Below are 27,159 nucleotides of genomic sequence, written 5' to 3' on the forward strand. Positions count from 1 at the left end.
CTGAATCTATTTTGTTTTTTATCAAATCCATGCAATTTCCTCTGGAACGTTTTCTGTTGGCATTATTGTTTATCCCCTTTTGTCTAACCTATTTTTGAAGCAGGTTAAAAGAATTAAAAATGGAAGAAACTGATAAAAGCAAAGGAGGGAAAAAAGTAGAGGGTCTTTTGGGGTAAGCTACTAAATGTTACTGCATGTTAATTTCATGAAGTTTTGGAAATGCGTCTGGCACCCCAGGCCTGCGGGGCCGTTTGGTGGGAAGTAGGACACTGTGTACTGGCATGAGTGGTCTTCTCAGTGGCAGCAACTTTATGATCCTGCACTGAACCTTCCTGTACTGAATCCTACTTGTTCCACTGAGATACGCTTCAGGTGTAAGTACATCACCTGGAGAACACACCGTGCTTTACTGCAAGAGCCATTATGGAGAGAAACTGTGCTCCTGTGACAGGGCCAACCAGTAGGAACGTGGCGTGCTCCATCACCACACTGGTCACACCTTCAGAAAATTTGACTCAGCTTCTCACAAAGACAAAAGCACAAGCTTTTGGATGAAAGCAGCTGCTCTATGTCTAAGTTCACCTAAGCTTCGGACAGGTGTAGTGTAGTGGTTCTTATGGGGTGGTCACCGCACCAAACCTCTTGAGTCAGAAACTCATATTGGGGCCCAGAAATCTGTGGTTTGAGAAGCCTCAGGTGATTAGGATGCATGTTAAAGTCTGAGAACCACTGCTTTAGTGCAATGTCTATTACCCATGCCCCAACCTTCTGACAGTGATAGTCAACTCCACAGTTCTTTTATCCAAGTGACAAGGCTCAAGTCCACGCAGAAAACAGTCAGAACCTCGCAACTGGTGAGGCCAACCAGAGGGTTAAAAATCTCTAAGGCCCTTTAAGGTAAGGGGGTGTGTGTGTGTGTGTGCGCGCGCGCGCGCGCATGCGTGTGTGCACATGCGCATGTCCGTGCATGTGTGCGCACGCACTGCAGAAAGTCAGGAAAAGTGGGGCAGTGGAAGAAGGATAGCCTCCCTTGCGTGAACAGACTAGTTTGTGGACTGCACCAAAGAAACTTTGGAATTTGTAATCAGATGGCTGGAAGTTTGTGGTCTTGGTCAAAGGAAGCCTGCAGCCCTATTGTTTAGAGCTATGCCTTGTCAAATTAGTTGTGTGGCTACTGTATTTCAAGCTTAATGTGGACAGACAGGCCTGCCAGGCACAAATTTTTCAAGCAGATGATGTTAGGGAGGACAAAAATTATCCACTGCAAGACTTCGAGGACAGATGACACTCAGCAGGAATGGCAAGCCAAATCTGCAGGATCCATAATACAATTGGCCAGCCCTAGGGACCCAGCCTCTTTGAAGTGGAAGAGACAGCACGAATGAGCCATCAAATTAACTCACCAGGCTGGAAAAGATGCAAAGCTTTCATTCTCCCCACAAAGAAACTGAAGTTTAAAAGATGAAAATATTCCTAAAGGAATCACGATAATAGAAGCAGAAATCCATGAGACGTAATAGTAAAAATGGCCAACACCTCAAAATCTCCTGACTTCCTGTCTGCCTTCTTTTGGCCGCTCTTGTAAGTGAAAGATGAGTTTTGCTAGATTAGGTAGCAGTTGGAATGAGTTTTATTCACCAGCAGTATGGGGAATAAAGGCAGAGCCTGCAGGAATGTGGGCTCCAGCAACAAGTAATCATTATTGCAAAATCAAATTCCCCATCTCATCTCTGATATACCTGTACGTAACCCTAGAGCTGAGCTTCACCATGTTATAAATCCAGCATACAAGTCATGGAGCAGTGGGATATAGAGCCCCTTGTGTATCTAAAAGCTCTGCCCATCAAGAGAGATATATGATGGTAACTTACTCCTCATTGCTTTTGCAATAAAATTCACCCAGAGCTCCAGGAAGAGTTGGGAATGTAATTCAGCTTCAATAAATCACGACTAAAATTAAGATGGCCAGATATGTAGCAGCCTGTTCAGGTGTATGGAGAATTTGAAATTTAGTGCCCTGGTAATGGGTTGGAGCAGATTATCTAATTATGGAGAGAAAGAAGAAATATTGCTCTCTGGGGTAAAAAGCTAAATGCTCTAATCCATTAAACCACCACATCTCTGCCAAAGCTGGATGAATATTAAAGTTTGTGTAACATCTGACTTTTTTTAAAGGAATGAAGTCAAATGTTAGAAAAAAAAAATATGAATGAAAAAGCTATACTTCACCATAATTCTAATTTGATTACTGGTCAAATACTTGTGTTTTTTGTCTTTCGGTATGATGTACATGTGCCTGATTATAATAGAGTTCTAGTCTTTCCTAACTATCTGCTTAAATTTTTATCACTACGTCTTAAAGCTATTCTGGAAGGATTTTCAGCAGGGTTCTTGAATGATGCACCGGCAGTGGGTGATCTTCCTATTCATTCCACTCCTACTTTCCTGCCTTCATCCTGCAGGAAACCTAATGTGCCTGTTACTGACTGGGTAACTGGCTTCGGGTTTAACTGGGCGGAGCCAATGCAGGACCTGTGTTTCACAGGGAGGAAAAATGAGAATGCCCACATAGCTGTTAAAAACCTCAGTGCAATAATTTTATTGCTGAATCTGGATAATAAACTCTACCTGGAAGTTGGGTCATGAATGCATGATTATGTCTTTCTTGAAATTATGTCACTTTTTCTACCACATTGTGATAGCAACTACTTGAAGGAGATTTACCATCACGGAGCTCCACAAAATACCTCACGATGTCTTGGATGCTTTGGGTATAACTGTGCCTAAAGACAGATGGCCTTTGATATAGCCTCCAGTTCTATTATTTCTATTTGTTTTAAAATCAGTATTTATTTTTTTATTATTTAAAAAATTTTTTTAAAGATTTTACTTTTTTCCTTTTTCTCCCCAAAGCCCCCCAGTACATAGTTGTATATTCTTCGTTGTGGGTCCTTCTAGTTGTGGCATGCGGGACGCAGCCCTAGCGTGGTTCGACGAGCAGTGCCACGTCCGCGCCCAGGATTCAAACCAACGAAACACTGGGCCGCCTGCAGTGGAGCGCGGGAACTTAACCACTCAGCCATGGGGCCAGCCCCGTAACCAGTATTTATTTTAATTAATGAAAAATTCATAGATCGTCGACTGAAGAATGATCCTTCCCTACTTGGAACTTTTTATCTGTTCTTGAAAGTTGCATGTGGAATAAGGAGACAGGGCCGTGGATCCTGTCAGGGCAGTCAGGTCAACCCCAGTACATAGTATGGTGACCGATTATGTCCTCTAACTCTGAAACTGTACAACCCTTATTGACTGGCTCCAGGTATGGTCTAATTGAGGTGTTGGTCAGCGTTTGGGTTAGTCTCTGTCTCCACTTCAACTCCTAGATTAACATGAGATGATGCGAATGTTGTAAAGTGTCTGGGACAGAGCCCAGAACATAGTAGACGCTCAGTATGTGGTATCTGATTATTTTTATTTACTTTCAAAGAATGCTGAGTGGCTGGCAGCCGTCCAAAGAAGCTTGCCGTTTGAGGAATTTGTTCACAGACCATTGGATTGCAAACTCTATGAGGGCGAGGATGTAATGGTGCTATCCCCAGAGCCCAGCAGAGAGTCTGCTACACTGGAGATACTAAATAAATATTTGAGGGATTATTGAATGATCAGCCCTGCAGGCTTCTGGGAATTATAGAAAGAAAATGGTTGGAAAGGGGCATTCGCTTTTCAGAAGGAACAGCATGCACAAAGATGGCCCCACTTTGTTTTAAAGGAGTTTCATTGTCTTTAGAAAAAAAAAAAATAGTATGGTCCCTTTCTCCAAACAGCTTGAGAGACGTGAGGACCAGAGATTTTTAAACTGGGAAGTCATACGATGAATTCGTGTTTTATCAAAATCACAAGATGCTCCGCCAGGTTGTCTTATCTCAGATGGACTCATGTTGAACAGCTGCCTCACGGATCGCAGGTGGGAAAAGACATAAGAATCCGACTTTATAAAATTGTAGGGTTTGATTTTAGTCTTCCCTGGCGGTTTGTCCTTTTCTGATCACTTTGTGTGTGCTAGGCACTGTGCTAGGTAATTTTTATACATTCTCACTGCAAATCAGTAATGAGGTCAGTTACGTTTTCCTCTATTTCATAAGAGGAATTTCATGTGCAGTGACTTATCTAAGGTCTCACAATTAATATATGGTGAGGCGATGTATTTTATCCCACTTTTTAAAAAAACTGCTTTAGTGAGCTGTAATTCATATATCACAAAATTACCTATTTAAAGTGTACAAGTCAGGGGTTTTTAGCATATTCAGAAGTGTGCAATCATCTTCTATTCTTGAAATTATGTACATATTTGCTTTATCCAGTGCCCAGGACAGCTTTTTCTAAGGTTGGTGATAACTAATTTCACAAGGTGATCAAGCAGAACTTTACTGGCACACTGGTAAAATGGCTCACAGGTTCAGTTTTAGCCAGATGCCCGTCCGAATCCCAGCCCCGAGACTGGTTGTGTGACCCTGGGCAAGTTCCTTAACCAATCTGTGCTTTAGGTTCACTATCTGCAAAAAGGGGATAGTAAGTCAAGGAGGGAATTCACTTAAAGCACTTACAATGATGCCTGATGCCTACTAACTGCTCAATAAATGTTAGCTATTATTGTTGTTGTTAAAAGTGTAGTAACAGATCCACATAACTCTGAATATTTCAGGATCCTGAAATAGCTTCTCAATCATGAAAATTGTGGTCACTGAAAAGTATTTATTGTATGCTAATTCTCTGCCAATTGATGACCCATGGAATGTCAACAATTTACTAATGAAATTTCTTTTACAACTTGATTATTTGGCATTCAGAAGGTATCTTCCCATTTAAATACTACCTATTGTGACACAGACAGCTAGCTGCCTACCTAATCTCCCTTTGATCCTTCTTTCTCATTGACAGAGCACAGGTTTTGATCTGTATGGCATGTGTGGGGTAAGGGAACTGTATTTTTGCCCTCCCTCCCAGTTGAGATGACCAAAGATATGTAAATAGATATTGCTGATCAAGGCTTCCAAGAAAGGTCCTTCAAGTGGACTGACTTCGGTGGGAGAGGAGTCTTTCTGCCTTCTTCTTTTCCTCCTTCTCGAGGTCTTGATCATGGACTTGTTGTCTGGAGCTCCAACAGCCATCTTAGACCATAAGCTGAACTTGAGAAAGAAACTACTTGTTCAGTATGGCGAAGCAGAAAGATGGGAGCTGCATGCTGCATGCTTAATATCAACCGTGGACTGTCTATCTTCTTTTACATGAGAGAAAAACAACCCACTTTAATGTTACTTAACTCTTCTGCTATTTACAGCTGTATCTAATTGCAGTTCACACTTACACTTTCCTTGGTCAGCTCAAAATGGACTACAGTCTTTCAACAAACACTTTTCAAGCATCTACTGTTGTGTGCCAGTCATTGTTCTGAGGGCTGGATATGCAAGGGAAAAAGACAGTCTCTCCTCTCAAGGAACTAACAGTATGGTGGAAGAGACAGAAAATCAAACATAGTACAATGATGTTCGTGCCAGAATCGGGCGTGGGAGGGGACAGGTTGGTCAGGATAAACTTGACTTTCGGGAGGACGTGACAAAGTTGAAGATTGAAGAGGTTATCAACAGAGAAGGAAAGGGCATTTCAGGCAGAGAAGCACCTGACAGCAATGACCCGTGATGCCCAGTGGCATTTCTCTGAGGAAATAATTGTTTCAACTGAGATACTGAGAACATTATCTCACCTTTGCCTACAGGAGCCAGGTCTTTATCTTTTTGCCATCCCCTCATCCTCTAAGACCTACGTTGGTGGCGGGTCGTAGCTCCAGGTAATGTCTGCTGCAGAAATGTTATGCACTTCATTAAAGAACTGACTAGCAGATGTAAGGATTCAGAGGATTAAGCCTCAGACCGTAGAAGGGGGAAGAGGGGACATTTGGCAAAGAGGCACAGAGGTGTCTTTTTGCCCTTTCCTCACAGCTGACCTAACCTGAAGGAAAAGAATGAAATGGTTGGGATGGGAAGGCTGGGTAGCCCATCTGTTGTCGACCATGTCTGTCCCGCTCACCTCCTCCTGGAGTGCAGGGGCAGATGAGAAACGTGTTCAGGGGAAGGAGTAATTTGCAGTAGTGAAACAAAATGTGGACTGCTTACAGCAGACCCTGCTGGGGTGGCGATTTGCATGAACAGTCACAGACTGGGCCTACTTCTGTCGCACACATCCCGACTCCCGAGATTAGCTGGAGTCCTCTAGTCTCTGAATATGCAAATACAAGTTTACAGTTTCTAATTTACAGGCCATTTTATAAAATTAAAAATGCTCCCAAGGGCAATGAATTGTGAAATCTCATCCTGTAAAAACTGTTTTGTTCTATTACCGTATACTCACATACATGGCTAATGAAATCTCTTGACTAACATGAAGGACAAAAATGGGGCTCTTACAAACAAAAGGAGAAACTTTTACTGAGAGCCATGAGCTAGATGTTATCCTTTAATTCTCAGAACAGACAGTTATCTTTACTTTTACATTTCATTTTTATTTTTACAGATTAAGAAAATATGGTTAACTGATTTGCTTAGGGTCATACAGCTAGTAAGTGATAAAAGCAGGACTCAACCAGAGGGCTGTATATTTCCCAAGTTTCTGCTCTTTCCACTTGAATTTTGAATTGTATACTACTTAGATTCAGCATCAGCACCAAAATATTAAATAGTATTAAACAGTAAAGTGCTCAACAACTATTTTTCTTATTATTTGTAAGTATATAAGCTCTTTAGTTCTCAATAATTACTTACTTATTCACTCAGCCCACAAGAGTTATAAAGTGTATATATTTGTTACTAAAGTGTCTCTTTTTACATAGTGCTTCAACAGCAGCCCTTCTATGAGAGGTGGCTTTTAGTTTAGAAAAATCTAGTAGTTATCAAGTGCAAGATTAGTGGGACAGTGGGAATTTCCCATCTCTTTTTAGCTACTGCATATTCCAGTAAACCAACAACAAGAGAAGAACCATCAACACAGGGACTCCATCTTATTCCAGGCCCCTCTAGGGCAGTTCAGTAGTTAGTTTCACCTCAATGAATACTGACTAAAGGAAAGAAAGAAACAAAAAGGTTTTTTCAACCACGTTTACTGGCTCACATAAATATATGAAAACAAATCCATCTGTCTTCCCTTTCGGTATCCTTGGCACAGTTTATTACAGTTCTTAATAAACAAACTACTGTAAATATCCATAAGGGGAAAATGAATTGTAAAATACGAAAAAAGAGGTCAATAAATAGCCAAATATGTCAAACATTGAAAGGACTATTTTTTTAAAGATTAAACACTGATTTGCAACTTTTACTAAAATAAATTTCATCTATAAAAACAAGGTAATTTATTACTTGTTCTCAACTCAAATTTTGACAGCAGTTGAATTTTTACAGAAAAAAATTGCAAAAAATTTCAACTAAAGAGCAAATCAAACATTGGGACACAATTTTATACTTTAAAAATTCTATCAACTTCAACAAATAAAGAATGACTGCATATCAATTTCTGTTAGTCCTCTGGTCCCGAATACGCTTTCCATTTAAATATTTTAATCACTCTTCTGTACAGCATGGAGGGCTTCTAGTGGGAATTCGTATATAGTCTGTTCTTGATGAAGACAACACTAGACAGATGTTGCCTGATGCCTGGATAATGCTGAATGTGACAAAACCAGCGAGACACATTAAGATACTTCTCCTTTTCTTGAACTGTCAGGTCAACCTAAGTAGAGATTAAAAACACACACACACACACAACACAGACATTACATAAGCAAAACTATTAATATCATTTGAGTAGGAGATAGAAATTGGAGAAAAAAAAACAGTTCTCAAAGCCAACATATTCAGATAGCAGTCAAAAATTTTAGCCACTTGGACGAGCTATCCATTTGTTTAATGCTTTTATGTACAGTTCAAAACCAGATGTGCTTTCTAGGGAAATCTCAGGTTTTCAACAAACGAAAAATTTACATTAAACCAGGATCTAGAAGCCCAAAGAGTTTGTTTTTTACTTTACTGGAAAGGAAAACAGGAGAAAAGAAGAAAAAGAATGGTTTACTGCTATCCAACATACCAAACGCGAAAACATTATGTAAACTGAAATATTATACATTCATGGATGGCTGCTCTCTATATATAGACTACTACTTCCTTTCTGCTAAACTCTGGGGGAAAACTTTACGCAAGAAGAGAATGACCTACTTAATTTTAAGTGATTATTACTTAATACAAGAAGGAAGGGCTATTTCTAGCGGCATATGCCTCAGATGAACAACAGACCTTCTAAACTGTTTGCAATAAAGCTGAACTCTATCTTTAGTGGATGTAGCAGTTCAGAGAATTTACTATCAAGCTTCAGAATGCCCAGAGATTTGGTCAGAGAAAAATGCAATACAAACAGTTGGTGCCTATCATTTCTCTGGGCTCAGGCTCCAAAGAAGGTGACTCAGACTTTTGTCTAAGACCAAGCTTGGACTGGAACCATGAAGAGTTGCCAGGTAAAACGAAAGCCAGCAGGGCAGTAGCTCAGCCACGGCCATGTGAGAGTGGTGCAGACCCTCAGCATGCTGTTAACTCGCTATTTATTTAGCAGATATTGCAAGTCTGTGTAAAACTGACAGGAATGTTTACATAGAAAAAAACCTCAGTCACCCGCATGTGGTTCAAACCCATTAGCAGTCTGCTTGTTGGAAGGCACTTTTAGTGAGATGGGTGTCCTGTGGCTTCAGAATTTAGCATATCCTTGTGCCTACAGGCAAATATTCTGCTAAATTACCAGGTCAACAAAACTAAGAACAAATCACTCTAGTATGCAATAGTTTTACAGAATATAAAATAGTATTAACAATACAATTAAAAGGTAGACACAGTACTTTCTCAATAAATGTTTAACTGAGCTCATATTTTCATTTTATATTTACTATAAGGCAACTTAAAAAGAAAAGTTGAGGGGCCAGCCCCATGGCCGAGTGGTTAAGTTCCTGCGCTCTGCTTTGGTAGCCCAAGGTTTCACCGGTTTGGATCCTGGGCGTGGACCCAGCACCGCTCATCAGGTCACGCTGAGGCAGCATCCCACATGCCACAACTAGAAGGACCTACAACTAGAGTGTACACTGTGTACTGTGGGACTTTGGGGAGAAGAGGCCAAAAAAAAAGAGAAAAATTGACAAGTCATCCTGCCTTCCTTTTTGCCTTTATGACATTAGGATACTATTGTATCAATATCTGATCTTTTAACATTCTCTTGGGTGGTCTAAATGTTTATTTCTGTTGGCCTAGTTTACCTAAATTATTAGCAGTGAAAGTCTCACTGTTTCTGTTACATAAAAATTTAAGTCCTACACAAGCTGCTATATATACATATATAGCAAATTATAACAATAGACTCATCTTGTTTAAGGGGCTGTCAGGTGGCTCTCAGAAATACATTATATAACTGTTTCACCTACAATATAGTTAGTCCATGGCATGGAGATAAAAAACTAACACATTAGTCAAGAAAATTGGTCAAGAATGTCTTTTTTTTATGCAGAAGTTACTTTTTATTAAATGAGAATTCTTGATTTCACATATAAAGAACTACATTACTCCTAACTGTCTGGTGTGCTATATATAGAAGGCACTTAACCACTGAGGAATAAACTGAATATCAGTTTATATTTGTAAAAGAGCTCACTTTTTGTTCTTTTTCTAAATCTTTACTATATGTGACCTTAGTCACATACATAGTTTTTCAAAGGAAAAGACTTTTAAAAAAGCTCAACCACTAGTAAACAGCTGCAAACCTACCAGGCAATGGGAGTGAGTTTTCATAAATAAACAAATAAATTTCAAAATCAACTTCGGTGAACCTTTTTACTGATAGTTAAAGCAAACAGAAGTAACAAGCTTTACTCCAACTTGATTTCATGACAGCTGCTGAGATATGATGATTCAAATCTGACCACTTTTCTAAACAATTTAGCGTTTTCAGAATTCTTTCACTATAAAACGTCTCCACTCAGCACTTCTGTGAGATGCCATTTTTTGGAATGAATTAAAACACACTGAGAGGAAAGCATCTGCAAATGCTAAAGTACTGATGTTTGTCTGATCTACATTCTAGCTGGTCACTCAGCTTCTGAAACAGGGGACAAAGGGCATGTTTACTGTCAACATTTCAGAACAGCATCTGCTTTCACACAGGACTAGCATATGCTGCCACCAGGCCTATGACTTAAGTAACAACAACAACAACAAAATACAACACACAGCAAAAATCAATATTTTCCAACTTAAAAATTTCAGAGTCTCCAGTGTAAGGATTATGAAGAGACCAACAGGACAAACTAATTTTTGTTCCTGTATTTTTTAAGTAGATGATCTATTTTAGAGAATGTAAATCTGTTCACTTTCCCTCAGACAATTTTGCCAGAAATACACAGAGCTTTTCCAAAAGGATCAGGTTACCACTTAACCTTTAGTTTAAAGTCTGGAGCTTGTCCTTTGAGTCTGAGAAAATGACGACTGACCTTGATTTGTTACCTCGGCTACTCTTTTGGTGGACGTTCTATTCCTGAACTTACTGTAAACAGACAAACAAACAAAAAACCAGATTCCCCACCACCACCAAACTTAGTTTTTTTTAGGACTTTTTGGATGAGATCCCCATCAACTATTTCACTGATAACAATGGTTTTCCATCATCCCTTTCTAGTCAATTAGGTTTTTATTTTTCCTTTTTTACCACAGGAAACACAACGCAACTGTTCTAGTTACAATTTCCTGCTTCTTATTGGCCTACACGCCAGTGTGTCTATGGGGGTGCTTGGCTCTCTCTACTTAATCATTTCTTTTATTTACACTGGCACCAGATAACTAGTTTGAACTTTAAAGCCAAACAGATAATATACTTAGTCACTAAGTTTCCATGAAGACATGTGAGAAGCACTCCACGGGCCTCATTCCAGATCAGGGTGAAATGCTGCGCTGCTACCTTTCTAACTGGCACCATGCTGCCTTGGGACATTCTTTATGGTCAGCGTCCCTGGACGGCTCTGCAGCTATGTCTTTTAGTTTTCCTTTCTTTCTAAAAGAACAGCATACCTCCAACGGCTCTGAACTTCAAAACAAATGCATTTCGGTTGATAACAATCTTACAGTCAAGCAGCACACAACGTTACAAAGGATTTTAATAATCTTGAGTAACAGTCTGTTCATAGGGACTGCTATCTACTAGTGAAATCACTTTAAGAAAGCAATGAGTCACTGGCGTGATAATAAACAGCCACACTAACTGGCAATTTAACAAAGGAAGAACAACGTAATATTCCTCAAAGGGAATGACGATAGACCAGATCTTATAAATAGAGTAACTCAGCCACAACTAACACTGGGCTCACACTGAAACAAAATACAGTGGGATTATCTGATGACTGGCAGGTTCCCTGACTGCTGTTTTGTACAGTGTGCTGACTACATATTAAGTTTTAATAACATGAACAAATAATTGAAGGAATGCAAGAGGGCAAAAATAAATACACTGCTAAAGTAAACACAGCATGAGAAACTGTCTGACGAACCTGAGCAGATGCCAATCTGCACTGCACATCTACCCTGCCTCAACGGAATACCTAGGAATCACTGTTTTCTCACCTGGGTCTATTTACACCTAACTCAAAGGGATGTCATGTAACACCACGGTGCAATTCTGTCGCAGCAGGGGTTTCGGTCAGTGAGGCCTGTTCCTTGAGAAGGTGGTACTTCTCCCATGCACTCTGGCTGCACTTGGACCAGGGTGGGAGAGATGCTGTGGTTATGGGCTCATTTTATGAACCCAAAGAGATTGTTAACAGAGTGATTTACATAATATTCCACTCATTTTTTTTTGAAAAAGATAAGCATAATATTCTTAATCATAATATCCTAGCCGCTACATGTAAAGAGGACATACATTACAAAATAGGAAATAGAACTAGGTGCAGATCATTAAATATTGCTAGTGTAACTCAGTTTTAAGGTGCAGCACTGAAGGAAACACTTCCAACGTGCTTGAAACCGAGCGCCCTCGAGGGCACCTAGACTCACAATTACATTGCCTGGCGGCTGGTGCTGTGAGTGCGTTGCCCTGTAAAATTACGGCCTTGCTCTCTCTGCTGGCAGAAAGACTCCATGAAAGCCCCTCCTCCTCAGAGTACTCCTTCCCTACCACACGACCTGCGTGCGCCAGGGAGAGAAAAATGAAAATAGAGTATACACTTGGTTTGCAAGAGTCACACCTCATTATCATCTTTTTCTTTTAATTAGATGGGGGAAATGCTCTCCTTCCTAACGACACTTGACACTGCACGAAGGCAGACCTTGCAACGGTCCTGATGGGCCTTCACGAGTCTGCGGACAGGCATCACACACAGGATTAGAGATGACATTTCCCTTAATATGAAGCTTTAAAATTAAGTAAGGTCATATTTAAATATATTTTTAAAACGTCAACAAGAGTGCTGCTGTTGTTTTTAGAACAAATTGTTCTTGCTCCCCTCTGTAAAGTAGGTATGCTCTTGGCAGCACAGCCTCACTCAAATCAAGTTTGGGCTCCTCCAAGTTGTGAGACTGTACGATGTAGGTTTGCCACCACCAGAAGGATCCTTAGCTACCTTATTAACAGCAAAGCCTCTGTACCGTGGAGGCTTTCTGCATTTTGAGATGAGGTAAGCTGCGCCAGGTCACCATCTGAAGTTCAAAAAGCTAATAAAATATACTAAATCTAAAATGGAATAAAAAGAGGCTGGTGTGATGAAAGTACTTCAGCTCTATTTAAACTGCCTTCACATTTTAATAAGAGTACTTTAGATTTAATTATACTGAAGTATATAACTAAGGATTACACTTTCACTATAAAGATATACAACTTAAAATAGGAAATATAAAGAGGTAGAGATTGCTAAATATTGCTCATCTCAATAAACATTTAGCTGCACAAGGCGTTGTGCCAAGAGCTGGGAGGGGTACAAAGAGAAACATGACATGATCCTCCTCAATGTCCTTACTCTGCTTAAAATTGAATCATACTCCTCCTAAGAAAAGGAACATTCAGCCCACTTTATTTCTGTTGTCCCAGCATAATTATTAATAGCCCTCCTTTCACTGTCAAAAGTGTTGTTTTGGATGAGAAATCGTATGGTCATCCACTTACGAACAATATTTATAGTCAAACTATCATAAGCTTTCTAAGACGATGACAACTCCCTCAGACAGCCAAAGCCACCCAAATCCTGCAGATATTTTTCTGACAATTTCATGATTCTCCATCCTATTTTTCTCTATCTGCCTCTTTAATTGATCACATATATTCTGATCAGAAATCAGCACTGGACTCCATCTTCTCTTACTCGCCAATTGTTTTCACATAAAACAGTCTTATCTCTTTGGTGAGATCAATAGTTGCTTACAAATAGAGTTTTATATTTCTTTTATGCCCCTCAAGCGTAGTATAATGGGCACATATAATAAGCTCTCAATAAGTAAACGTGTAATAATAGAGAATATTATGCTGAATTAAGGATCATACTAGGCCATTACAATAATAACGTTTTTGAACTTAACACAATCACTTAGGGCTCTTAGAGAAATAATGCTTATAAGTCAAGCAAATCCAAATTGAAGAATTATAGCTTGAGGGGGGACGAAGAGTAAGTATCCTTCCTTATCATGGTATTTTCATTCACAAAGAGCTTCCTCGCACATTATGACACTTGAGCCGGAAGACCTAGTTTGTCTTGGCCCTTCCAAAACCTGAGCTCTGTGTCTTTGCATAAAGCCCGTCATGTTCCTAAGCATTAGTTTCCTTCTCTGTAATGGAAGGAGAACACTACACTATCTTCTTCATAGTAATGAGGTACAATGAGAAAATAAGTATTAAACTCTTTCAAAGAGATAAAGAAATATGTTAAACATGTTCTTCAATGTTTATGGAGGGGAAGACAGACTGCGTCCCCGTGCCAGGAATGACGCCCAACAGCGGCGTTACAGAAATGGACTGCTGCAGTCTCTGACGCAAGCAGCTCATCACTTAAGAGAGGCAGAAACTGTCCAAGAAGAATTTCAGTACAAAGTGAAACGAGCCGGAGCTGAGGCCGTCTGTGAGGTACAAAAACAAACAGAGGAAAGAGCACTTCAGAATGCTGCAGGAGCATGAGAAGACTTTGCCAGGAAATTAGTGCTGGAACTAAGTGACACCTGAAGAAATACCAACGAATTTGGGAGGAAGATAAGGGCTGGGACCAAGGAGCAAAAGAGAAGAGCAGCACAAGGACACTGAGCAGAGAGCACAGGCTGAGGAGACTCCAGGGAGAATGTTATGGTGAGAGAGAGGCATGAGGGGAGAATGAGGGCGATGAGGAAGGCAGGGTCACATGAAGAGGGGCCTCCTATCCTAGGGAGTGACGAGCTACTTAATTATTTTGAGAAAGAAAAAGACACATTCATGAGAAAAATCACTCCAGTGGCAATAAAGATGGACTGTAAAAGAGATGAGACTGGTGGCCGAAGGCCATTTCCACAGCCCAGACCAAAGATAATGAACTCTGGAACTAGGGCAACGTCACGCGGCATCACAGGAAGAGACACACGTGAGGCACCCGGGAGGTGGAAACAACAGGACCTGACTGACTGGATGTATGAGGTGCAGAATGCAGAAAAATGTATGGGTTCTCTTGTTCCACAGGGAGAATATAGGTGTTGGCGTGTTGGGGGTTGAGAGGTTTTAAATGGAGAGAGAGATGAAAGAAACTCTGAAGCCAAACTGCCTGGTTTCCAGACTTGGTTTTGTCATCTACTTGGGTGACCTCAAAGAAGACATCTGACCTCTCCAGGCCTCAGTACTTCATCTGTAAAAAGGGGATGATAATAATAGCATCCACCTCCTAGGGCTGTTATAAGGATTAAATGAATATCATTTATAAAGCATAAAGAACAGTGCGTAGAACATAGTGAGTGCTACATAATTGTTTGTAAATAAATTTAAGATGGGAAACAATATAAATTAAAGAGATTGACCAGATAGAGGGAAAAAATTGAAGATATGGGAAAGAAAGGAAACAAAATTTGGGAGAAGATCCAGACAGGGGACAGGAGGTAGAGAGGGAGTTGAGGTAAGAGGCTAGATGAATGCATTAGCCTAGGAAAAAAGCAAGACCCTTTCTGAGGCCAGAAAAAGGAGACAAGACGGATGAGGATGTACGTGTAGGTGGGCTGGAAGATGAGGGGATTCAAACCATGGCCTCCATTTTCTAGTTGAATGAGGGAGGGAGGCTCTGTAATAATGATGGAAGATAGAGGGAGGATGAGGGGTGGGGCTTGAGGAAAGTGCTAAAGTTCTAGAAGTGTGCCTGGGAGGCATGAAAGAGTTGATCAGTATGAGAGCCCAGCTGAAACTGGACAGCATCAATCTACAGTGGCTCCACTCTATAGCTTTGTGATTTCTCCAACAGAGCTCAGTCTGGATAGAGGACTGAAGGCATTTATTTGGACTGAACAAGAGTTGGGGACATACAGGGAGAGGGTGGTAAACGTACAGTAGAGCAAAGAAGCTGAAGACCCTAATTAGGGAATGTAGTCGAAGTTATGCAAGAGATCTAAGCTGGATGGGGAAGAAAGTGTACAGATTTGGAAAAAGAGAAGGAATCAACTTACTTCAGAAAATTATAGGATTAGGGAGTAAGAGATTAAGAGGTAGGATAAGAAGCTGCCCAGAAGATGGGTTACCGGAATTAAGATGTAGAGGTGGAGCAGAATGATGACGATGGGGTCCAGGTGACGATGACCAAGCCCAAAGGGTGGCAAGAGAAGTCGTCTTGAAGAAGAGCAGAAGCAAGAACAGGAATCAAGCAGGTCAGGGAACAGGAAGCTACTGTGTTCAATGGATACATGGAAGGAATGTTTGCATAAGCTATCTTGTATAAAAATAACTGCTTTCCTTTTTATTTGATGAGTTGAAAGTGCAAATTTGATTTAAATTCAAGACAAATAAAAATCATTCTGAACATTACAGAAAAAAAGCCAGCAACTCTTCAAATACTCACTATAAAGCGATGAAGGCCATAGTATAATAGGATGTCTGCTAAGGTAAAGTTGTATCCTGTAAGGTAGACTTTATCTTCAAGATACGAATTAAGATCCTAGAAAAGACAAATAACAAAATATTAATATAAAAAAGATAATGAAGTTAACTACAATATCATTTGACTGAAAACATTTAGAAGGCTATAGAAAACAAAATACAGACATTTAATAAATTTAATCTTTGACATCAATAGGTTCAGATTCATTCAAAATCACCAATGATATACCAAATCACTTCATTTTTAAAAAGAGTAGATACTATTAGTCTTATTTTATTTTAAAGAAATAAGAAAACATTAGAAAATGATATTCAAAGTGTCATCTATGATCATCTCAAAGACTGTAATTTTTATTTTTTTGGAGGGAAACATTTTGTAAACCAGGCTCATGTTACATTTATTTTTTACATTAAAATATAAAAAGTTCCTCAATAATTTCTCTTAAGAGAATTATAATTTATCGGTTTATTGCACTTTTTGTATATGTATATTTTAAAATTTTTCATTGTGGTAGAACACATGTAACAAAAATTTACCATCTTAACTATTTTTAAGTGTACAATTCAGTAAGTGTTAAGTGTATTCACATCGTTGTGCAACCAATCTTCAGAATTTCTTCATCTTGCAAAACTAAAACTCTATTCCTATTAAACAATTTGTCCATTTCCCCCTCCCCTCAGGCCCCGGCAACCACCATTCTACTTTCTGTTTTCTATGAATTTCACTACTTTAGATACTACATATAAGTGGAATCATAGAGTATGTATTTTTTTGTGACTGGTTCATTTCACTCAGCGTATTGTCAAAGTTCATCCATGCTGTAGCTGGCATCGGAGTTTCTTTCTTTTCTAAGGCTGAGTAATATTCCATTGTATATATATACTACATTTGGTTTATCCATTCATCTATCAATGACATTATAGACATTTGGGTTGTTTCCACCTCTCAGCTATTGTGAACAATACTGCTATGAACATGAGTGTACACATATCTCTTTGAGACTCAGTTTGAATTCTTTTGGGTATATATCCACAAGTGGAATTACTGGATCTTATTGGATCATATGGTAATTCTATTTTTAATCTTTTGAGGAATCGCCATATTGTTTTTCCTAGCAGTTACACCATTTTACATTCCCACCAATGGTACATAAGGTTTCCAATGCACATCTCTGCCAACATTTGTTCTATCTCGTTTTTTAGGTAGTAGCCAACCTAGCAGCTAACCTAATGTGAGGTGATATCTCCTTGTGATTTTGATTTACATTTCCCCAATGATTAGTGCTGTTGAGCATCTTTTCATATGCTTGTTAGCTTTGTCTATCTTCTTTGGAGAAGTACCTGCTCAAGTCTTTTGTCCATTTTTTAACTGTGCTCTTAATTTTTTTTGTTGAGTTGTAGTTCTTTATAGATTCTGGATATTAACGCCTTATCACATATATGATGTGCAAATATTTTTTGCCATTCCATGGGTTGCCTTTTCACTCGGTTGATTGTATCTGTTGATGCATGGAAGTTTTAAATTTTGATGTAGTCCAATATATCTATTTTTATTTTGGTTGCCTGTGCTTTTGGTATCATATCCAAAAAATCACTGTCAAATCAAATGACATGAAGCTTTTCCCCTATGTTTTCTTCTAAGAGTTTTATAGTTTTAGGTCTTATGTTTAGGACTTTGATACATTTTGAGTTATTTTTCGTATATTGTATAAGGTAAGGGTCCAACTTCATTCTTTTACAACTGGACATCTAGTTTTTCTAACACCTTAAAGACTCCGGTTTTAAATAGAGTACCATTAAAAGCTACAGAAAGGGGCCGGCTCCGTGGCTGAGTGGTTAAGTTCGGGTGCTCTGCTTTGGCAGCCCAGCATTTTGCTGGTTTGGATCCTGGGCGCAGACTTAGCACTGCTCATCAGGCCATGCTGAGGCAGGTGTCCCAGATAGCACAACCAGACGCACTCACAACTAGAACCTACAACTACGTACTGGGGGGCTCTGGGGAGAAGAAGAAGAAAAGAAAAGAAGATTGGCAACAGATGTTAGCTCAGGTACCAATCTTAAAAAAAAGAAAGAAAAAGAAACAAAAAAATCCCATTACTGCCATTTAAAAAAAAAAGAAAGAAAACAGCTACAGAAAGGGCCACCCTTTGGTCAAGTGGTTAAGTTCCCGCGCTCCGCTTTGGCGGCCCAGGGTTTCACCAGTTTGGATCCTGGGTGTAGACATGGCACTGCTGATCAAGCCATGCTGAGGCGGCGTCCCACATAACATAGCCAGAAGGACCTACAACTAGAATATACAACTATGTACTGGAGGGCTTTGGGGAGAAGAAGAAAAAAAAAGCTGCAGAAAGTTCTCTGTCATTTGTTCTCCAGACAATGAGCATCAATTTTTAAAAGGCATGTTAATTTAAGTATATGCAAAAAAGAATTCATTTAAAATCATTACCAAAAAAACACCAGTAAGCACTGAGCTCCATAACTAGATAAAAGGCACTCTTGAAGGAAAAAAAATGTTAAAGTACATGTTAAAAAATGAAATAAAAATCTTAAAAGGTCTTAATCTAAATTAGAAGTATTGTTTGACAGATCAGCATGAATAAGTCAATTAGTTTCTGGAGAAAACAAAAAAATCTAGATTAAAAGTATTATATGAATACTTTTGGTCTCTCTCAAAATTAACATGTAATTTAACAGCATAGGAATTTATGTTAAATTACATTCAAATTAAATGAGACAAAAGAGTCATATAACCTTCAGAAAAAAGTTTATAAATAGGTTACATGAACTAATATCAGATTTTCTCACAGGCTGCTCTAAAGACTAGTTATTATTATTATTTAGACTAGTTAAACTAGTCTAAAGACTAGTTATTGGCCAGTGGTCAATAGCATTTATTCTAGAAAAATTCAAGCTGTAGAGAAAGCATTTTGTTTTAATTCTCAAATCACATCTCAAATGCCTGGTACATAGTGGTTCAGTAATTAGTAAATACTTGGTAAATTGTATTTAATCTCTTGGAGTTTGCCCATGTCTTCATTTAAAGATAGTAATTTTCAAAACAGTATATGAATATGAAATCGCTGGAGAGGTACAGATGAGGACATAAAGGAATGTGGACACAAATGAGGAGAAAAATGCGGAAGAACCAAAGTAAAATTTGGGTAGAGAGGGTAAAATATGTTGGTCTGTATGGGCTACCGCTTAAATTCTATAGTAATCTGTTAAATTAGAGATGGTTTCTCTCCAAATGTCTTCAAATGAAACAACTCTGACAAAGCATAAGAATACAATAAATATATCTTCATTAATTTTAAGAAGCATTTTTAAAAAAGGTCTGAAACAATAATTTAACACTGCTTAACATTTAACAATGTTCTTATAATAGAATCCATATCTATGTCTTAGTCATAAAGACTTTTTAAGGTTATAGTCTTTAGTTATAAAGACTCTAAGAAAATGGAGTTTAAAAAAATTGATTATGTAATATGTTTCTGATTAGTGATATAAATCACATTTTTCCTACCAAAACAGAATTTCACACGTTCAAAATATTCACAGAACAAACCTGATGTCTGATGCTCATTTCCTGTTTTTTTCCCACAAGTCTTTCTGATGCCATTGCCAAACTTTTAAAAATATTTTTGCTTATAGAGTTCCACCTGATTTTTCTTTTTCCTCTTATCTATTATTAAACTTTCTAATAATATTGAAAAAGTAGGATAATAAACAACTATATATACTCCATCTAGACTCAATAAATGTTAGTGTTTCACAATGCCTGCTTTTTGAAATTACATATTACCTTAATTATGAGCCATTTGAACTTAGAATCGTGGTTTTTAGCACTGAAATGGACCCTTAGACAATAGGAATTGAACTCTTTCATAATATCCTAACAGCAGGAATTTTAAAAATAACCAATAAAAAGAGAAATAGCCCAGTATAAAAATGGGCAAAGAATAAATATAAGCAAATTTTTTTAAATAATAAAAATGCTCATAAGCATTATGAAAAAAATGCCACAGCATTAATAATTTTAAGGAAAAAAACACCAAATGAACAAAGAAATCACCTGTTGGTTTCTTTTGGTAATGAAATTGGGGTAGTGAGGGAGAAAAAGGGTCATATACATGTGAACAGGGGTTTAGTGGAAGAAGCCACTCTTCTATACCACCGAACTATAACAATATACTTTTCTGGAGGGCAAATGAGCAAAATAGCCGTAAAAATGTATACAGCTTTGGCCCAGCAATTTCCCCTGTAGGAATTTAGCCCAAGAAAACAAATGGGAATGTGTTAAAATATTTAGCAACAAGCTAGTAACTATATGAGGATAGACTATTTCAATTCTGATATAACTATATGATGGAGTACTAGCAGGTTATCAGAAAGACAGTGTAAATAACTATCTATGGACATGGAAAGATGTTCACAACACATTGTCAGTGAACAAAAAAACAAGTTACAGTGTCCAATAGCTGCTCATTTTTAAAATAAAACACAAACACGTGTATATGAAAAGAAAAAGCATGGAAAAAATACAAAAGGAGTTCAATAAATATTTGATGATTGAACATAAGTGTTACTAACGGTTCTCTCTTGATAGTGGGACCACTGTTTGAAATTCTCTTATTTGCTTATTTCTATTTGCTAAATTTCCATAATAAATATTTATGCCTTTAAAATAAAAACACTACCATGAAATAGCAATAAGTAAAGCAAAACAGCAAAGCGCCCTTTCTCCTGTGGGCTTACGTAGCCAACAATCCCTCTGCAGGCCATTACCCACACGTTTGTCTCCCCCACAGTCCGAGTTCTCTCAGGGCAGGGACTGTGTCTGACGGCCACTGATTCACCCCCTGGAACTGCATGTACCTGGCACATCGTTGTAGGCACAGATGAGCAAACTGTGGCAACACAGCAAGGACCACAATCCCAATCACCCAGTGCCCTGTACATTTCAAAAATGTCACTATCTCCAGTCAGATTCTCCTGATTGAAATTTCAGGTAATATTTACATATCCCAGATACAACGGTCTGGTGGAATTCCTTCTATGCTCCTAATACCATATCTGTGAATACAACTTTCGAACTTAGAAACCCAATTCTATGAAATTCTGTCCATATATTTCAGAATTAAGTACTTTATTACTATCCTTTCTTTTGGAAAATGATAAGAGATAGTTATATTTACTTTTTATTTGCCTGAAATCTCACATTCCCTTAGAGGGAAGACATGCTTGCTCCCTCTGGTAATGCTGCCGAGCATGACAGGGGGCAGAGGGAAGGGTGAGCATGGACATTAGGGATGAATAGTTGATCATGACAGACCTATAAAGCAACAAGGCCTGAAATCTATTCTCTACCAGTTCTCTTGATGGTAACACCAGGAATACAGTTTAAACCATTCTCCCCCCAGGGACAAATGAAAAACTTTCAGTACTATAAGATCTTCTTGAACAACTTATATTACCAATTTATATGATAATGGGAATAAAATTAGGAAACACAGGAATTCCTGCAATGATAAGTGGTTGTCTGGATGATCTCTAAGGTTCCTTCAAATTCTAAGCCTAAAAAACAAAAACAAAAAAACTTGTTTTATTTTTATATAAATAATTAACAGAAATAATTTCATTTGGAATGTTTTTCCTTCTTGGTGACTCTGGAGCCATATCTGGTTTGTATTTTATATCAGTAGTTTCTTTTATTCTAATTGGACTTCTTTGGAAAGAAAATACAAATCCTAAAGCAGTAAGTCAGATCAACTAGTTTTTTTCAAACTACAACCTCCAAAGATTCTGACTTCCCCTTGCCTTTGAGGAAGTACTTTATTGCTTAGGGAATCAGGGTGCAGAGTGGTGGGGAAAAATATTAAGCCATCACATAAAAAAAAATCATACAAAGCTATAATTATTGACAATGATGAGCATTATAAAGGAAAGCATAGGGTGCTGTGTTATGAAGGAAAAGAATATAGCACCAGGAACAGCATCTGTTTGAGAGAGAGACAGTCAAGCACGTTTCTGAGGAAGGGGGATCTGAGCTGAGATCTGAAGGGAGAGGGCTGGCAGAGTCTATTCCAGGCAAAGGTAGTAACAGGTACAAACTACCCCGAGGCAGAAGGAAACAAGGAAAGATGGCCAATAGCTTCAGCTATTCAATCTCAGGGGAGAGAGATTCCTGCTGTTAATATGCACGCATTTCAGCCTATAAAGTGAAGTCCGGATACCTTCAACAGAGCGCGGATGTCATCCTTGCTGGAGTGCCCGTCTACTCGAGTGACCCTGTACTCTAACCACTGTTGAACTATTGCCTTTTCTTCTGCCGTGCTCCCAAGCAAATATTCTTTGTTGGCTTGCTTGACTAGATGAGCCGCTATGGTAGTCAGTCCTGTGAGACTTGGGCCATTGTTTGTTTGAAGAACCGGAATCTTAAAAAGAAAAAAAAAGTGCTTCAGATAAATTTTAAAAACATACCATCACGACTGCAAGTTTTAAGAAACTGTGAAACCCCTCAAGTGTTTTTTCAAATACTCTCACGATACTAAATTACGTACAAATGGAAATCAGAAAAATAGCAGTTATATAATTTACATTTGCTAACAGATGCTTGATGATGAAACTGGTAACAACATTGCAAAAATCAGTATAATGTTCCTACATAATTTATAACTGTGTATGTACAAAAAGAGAAAATGGAAATCCTAATAATAATGCATTAATTTCAATCAGGATTATCCATATCCTGGATGTAAGTATGTAAGGTGAACATACTTAAATAAACCTGACTTCCGTAAAAAAAAGAAACAATTATAGTAACACTGGGTTCATGTTGATATAGTCAGAACCACCAAATGGGATCTAGGCTGGCTTTAGCAATATGTGGTCTAACATAATTAGCTATCTCATTAACTAGTGCTGACTGTGACAGTGGCTTGGTTGCCATGGATTGCATATTCATCAGTTTTGGAGTCATTTATAGTGAGGTCACTCTAAATGTCGGCCAATAATTCATATTTTGAAAACTTTCCAAAATGTAATAGAGACTACCGATAATAAAGTCTAGGCTTCAGGTAATCATCTGAAAACGAATCCTACTTTTTTGAGGAAGATCAGCCCTGAGCTAACATCTGCCACTGAGGAAGACCGGCCCAGAGCTAACATCCGCGCCCATCCTCCTCCACCACACATGTGGGACGCCTACTACAGCATGGCCCAACAAGCGGCGCCACACCCACACCCGGGGATCCCAACCGGCAAATCCTGGGCTGCCACAGCAGAACATGTGAACCCAACTGCTGTGCCACCGGCCTGGCCCCTAATCCTACTTTTTAACCCAAAACCCCCATTGTAACAGCAATACAAAGGGTGAGATTATAAGAAATTGCTAATTAACTGAAATGTTCTTGATGTACAACTAAGCGAAGCATTATGAGACATTCAAAAGAAAACGGAAAGTATCATCCAAAGGGCAGACCAATTATAAATAACAGGCGTACAATCTAAACAACCTAAGCAAACCAGAAGAGAGCACTTTCTGGAGCTGCCGCTCTTTCAGCCATAAACAGTATCTGGTATAATGATTTACACTTCGCAGCGCACTTTCACAAGCACATTGAGGTCAACAGCGCTCTGTGAGGTATACGGAGAGATAACATTTTACCGATGCAGACTGAAAGGTTCCCTCCAGAAGCTGAAGGAAGTACCGACAGGTAGTCTGGGCTTTCCACCGCACCTGCTGCTTCCCATTCACTACGGAGCTCCTCGGAGTCTCACTTCTGCCTTCACACTCAAATGAAACCACTACCTCCAAGATCACCAATAATTTCCTTTAGAAAAACGCATGAAAAGAAAAGAATATGGAACTCTGAGGGTGCTGGTGATGTTCTGTCCTCAACTGTGTGGTTACCTGAGTATGTTCACTTTGTGGTAACTCATTGAGCTCTGTGTGCTTTTCTGAATGCATGTTATATTAAAAAAAAAAAAAAAGAAGAAAGAAGGAAAGAAAACTCGCAGTTGCTGAGTGTGAGGGGAAAATGACAATTCTAAAGAGAATTATTTATGAAGATAAATTATCCACCCCACCACAGTTACTCAAAAAATTCCCAGTTACTTTCTCATCTAATCATTGGATCTCTTAAGATAGGTTAGTAATCTCACCCTCATATTACAGATAAAGAACCAAGGTCACCAAGTTTGTAATGGCACCGTCAGGGTTTGAATAAAGTGTAACTTGCCCAAAGTCCATTCTCTTTCCTCTACACAACCTAAAGTATACGAGTCTTATGCAGTTGAAATCATGGGACATATACTATTTTCATACTCATCTTAAGCTTCCATGCCTTCAAAGTGATCACTTTCAATGGCTGTTTAAGCAATATTCCAATGTGCTGATGTACCATAATTTAATGAACCATTCTCCTAGAGCTGAATCTCTGGATTTTTTTCCATTTTTAATTATTATTGGTAACATTAGAGGATGCCTTATTGCTGGACTACTGCTGTCAGCTGTCTTCCAAAAAATGACTGAATCTTATCACACATCCTCATCCCTTTCCGCAAATACACAAACAGAAACTTTCAATAGCTGTCCTCCACTAAAAAAAAAAAATTGTAATTAAAATAAAATAAGAAATGACACTCTGAACTCCAAAGCCCTCAAAATTGGGCCTCAATTTGTAATTCTGGGTTTATGTTGCATTGCACCACTCATTATATGCTCTCCTAGTTGCCTCAAACTTCCCAGTCTTTCATAATTTATTGGTCCTACACAATTAAACACCAGCTCTTCCATGAAGCGTACAAACCCATTCTTATAGTCTGAATTAACTTTCTCCTCCACACTGCTCCACAATCTTTCCCCCCATTTTGTAAATATTTTGTTCTGCTTTAAATTAGTTGCAGAGGACTGTTTCTCATACTAGATAACAAGCTCCCTGAAGGCAAGACTCACCTCTTGGCAATGTGCCTTAAGAAACAGAAACCAAACTAGGGAGTAGTGGCTGAAGAGAAGGAAGCAGCATGAGGCCAGAGGAAAAAGCAAAAGCAGGCCCATTGGGCACTAATGCCCACTCTGCTGATCCCAGGCACGTCATGTATCCTTTCTACATTCCAGTTTTACTTACTGTAAAAATGATAATAATAGTGCTTTAGGGACATGATTTGAACACGGACTAGAATAAAAAACAGAAAAAGAAAGAACGAAAACATCATCCGGAAAAAACTTCAAAGGGGCAAAAAATGTGTATATCCCAAGTCGTCTTCCTACAATCATTCTCCTCTAATACATTCCCACAGAGGCAAACATTGATCTTTATAAAACACAAATGTCCTTCAATGCCCTAAGAAATCTGTGTCCTTATACCTCAGCAGTCAATTTCATACCGTGTAACTTCCCCTCTCATTCTCTGCACGTTGCACAATGAACTTGATATCACAAGACCTCACAAAAGCCTTCCCTGAACCTCCCAGACTGAGCCAATACCATGGTGGGCTCTCTCAGCCGTCTTCACTTCAATGTAGCACTTTTCAGTATTGTAATTAAAATAGCTGAAATGTTTGTGCACCCAGCTGAAAAGCACACTTTCTGAGTGAGGGGAGGGAGCGTGTCCGCCTTAACCCCAGGCCTAGCACAGTTCTACTTGGCACCCAGTTAGCTCTGCGGTAGTCGCGTCATGCTGAATGAAAGGTCCTGTCACAGTAAACGCTGTCACTGAGCGCAAACGCGGGGCCTCCAGGCTGGTCTATCTAAGGGCTCTTTGAGGATCCTCCTCGCTTTCTCAGAATGGGATGATGATAATCTCCCAGGAGGAAAAGCTCAGGCCGAGCCCACTGGAGCTGGTTCCCTTCCTCCCTCCGAGAGCCAGGGCTGCAAGAGCAGACAGAGAGGCTCCAGCCCAGCCGGGGCGCGGACACGTGGAAAGCCCGGGAGCCGCATCCTCGCTCCGCCCGCCTGTGCCGGCCGCCCGGTGCACCCGGGCTCAGCAGGCCCCACTCCCGTCCACCTCCACCTCCGTTTCTCACCTGGCGCTCGCCCTGAGCGCTGTATTTGTTCCCTTTACTCAGCCCCAGGGACTTCTCCAGCAGCGTCAACTCTGCGGCCGCCGCCATCTTCCGGGAGAGCTCCTGGCAGGGGCGGGACCTGGACAGCAAGGATCTCCCGCATTGGCGGGAAGGGAACGCCCACTCCTACAAGCGTCACCGGCTATTGGCTGAACGAAGGGGGGCGTGGAAGGCGCGTCTGCGCGCAGGAGGCGGGGCTAAGGAAAGGGGCGGGACCGACGGAGGGGTGTGGGACAGGTCGGGAGAGATTCTCACCTCTTGGAGCTCTGGAGGACCTACCTCAGAGATGAGCTTTGGTTGCCGCAGTACACAGGATCTGCCAACTTCTAAACCGCAGGCTCTTGGCCTGGCTGCTAGGGTTAACTAGTTAACTCATTTGACGTGCTAAGAGACTTTTTATACATAAATGGAACCGAAATTTACTTTCGTTTGACTCAAGACTCTGTGAATTAGAACAATTGAATTGAGTAGCAAAGAGTTCACAATTTATTGGAATTTCTAACATATAGCATTATTCTTGGGGATTTTAATTGTGTTGTAATGGTGAATTGGAAAAACTAATTTTTCTTCTCCCAATCTGCAGTTCAATAGTAGCAGTAGAATTATGGATTTAAAGATTATGCATGGAGCATATCAGTGCTTCATCTTTCTCGTATTGCAAATAAAGATCACTAAAACTATTAATGGCTGATTTTCTCTCCATATTGAAGCATGAATAACCAAAACGTGTATTAGTCTGAGAGAAATGGCAAAGAAATGCTGCAAGGTAGTTAATCACTAAATCAGAAATATAGAAGTTTAGTGGGATATGCTGTCACTGTTGATGCATTCTCTACCCCTCAATACTTAATGAGTTAACACTGGCAGCAGAAGTAAATGTAAGGGAAAGAGAATTTATCCAAATCAACATAAATAAAATACAAAGGAAATTCCCGTATA

General features: G+C 39.4%; 1 protein-coding gene and 1 long non-coding RNA gene across 2 annotated transcripts; one reads left to right on the forward strand and one right to left on the reverse strand.

Moving 5' to 3' along the window:
- LOC138919345 (uncharacterized) lies at positions 1 to 15,139 on the forward strand. Its single transcript, XR_011429475.1, has 2 exons — positions 1 to 897; positions 3,488 to 15,139. It is a non-coding gene; the product is annotated as an uncharacterized lncRNA (long non-coding RNA).
- EEF1E1 (eukaryotic translation elongation factor 1 epsilon 1) lies at positions 6,493 to 26,367 on the reverse strand. The gene is made up of 4 exons (XM_001490875.6): positions 26,182 to 26,367; positions 22,389 to 22,589; positions 16,118 to 16,213; positions 6,493 to 7,779 (listed from the first exon to the last, which is right to left on the reverse strand). The coding sequence occupies exons 1-4, from the start codon at positions 26,266 to 26,268 to the stop codon at positions 7,639 to 7,641; spliced, it is 525 nt and encodes a 174-aa protein (XP_001490925.1). The 5' UTR covers positions 26,269 to 26,367; the 3' UTR covers positions 6,493 to 7,638.
- Positions 26,368 to 27,159: the final 792 nt, after the last annotated feature.

The sequence above is a fragment of the Equus caballus genome, chromosome 20, assembly GCF_041296265.1.
Source record: "Equus caballus isolate H_3958 breed thoroughbred chromosome 20, TB-T2T, whole genome shotgun sequence".
NCBI lineage: Eukaryota > Metazoa > Chordata > Mammalia > Perissodactyla > Equidae > Equus > Equus caballus.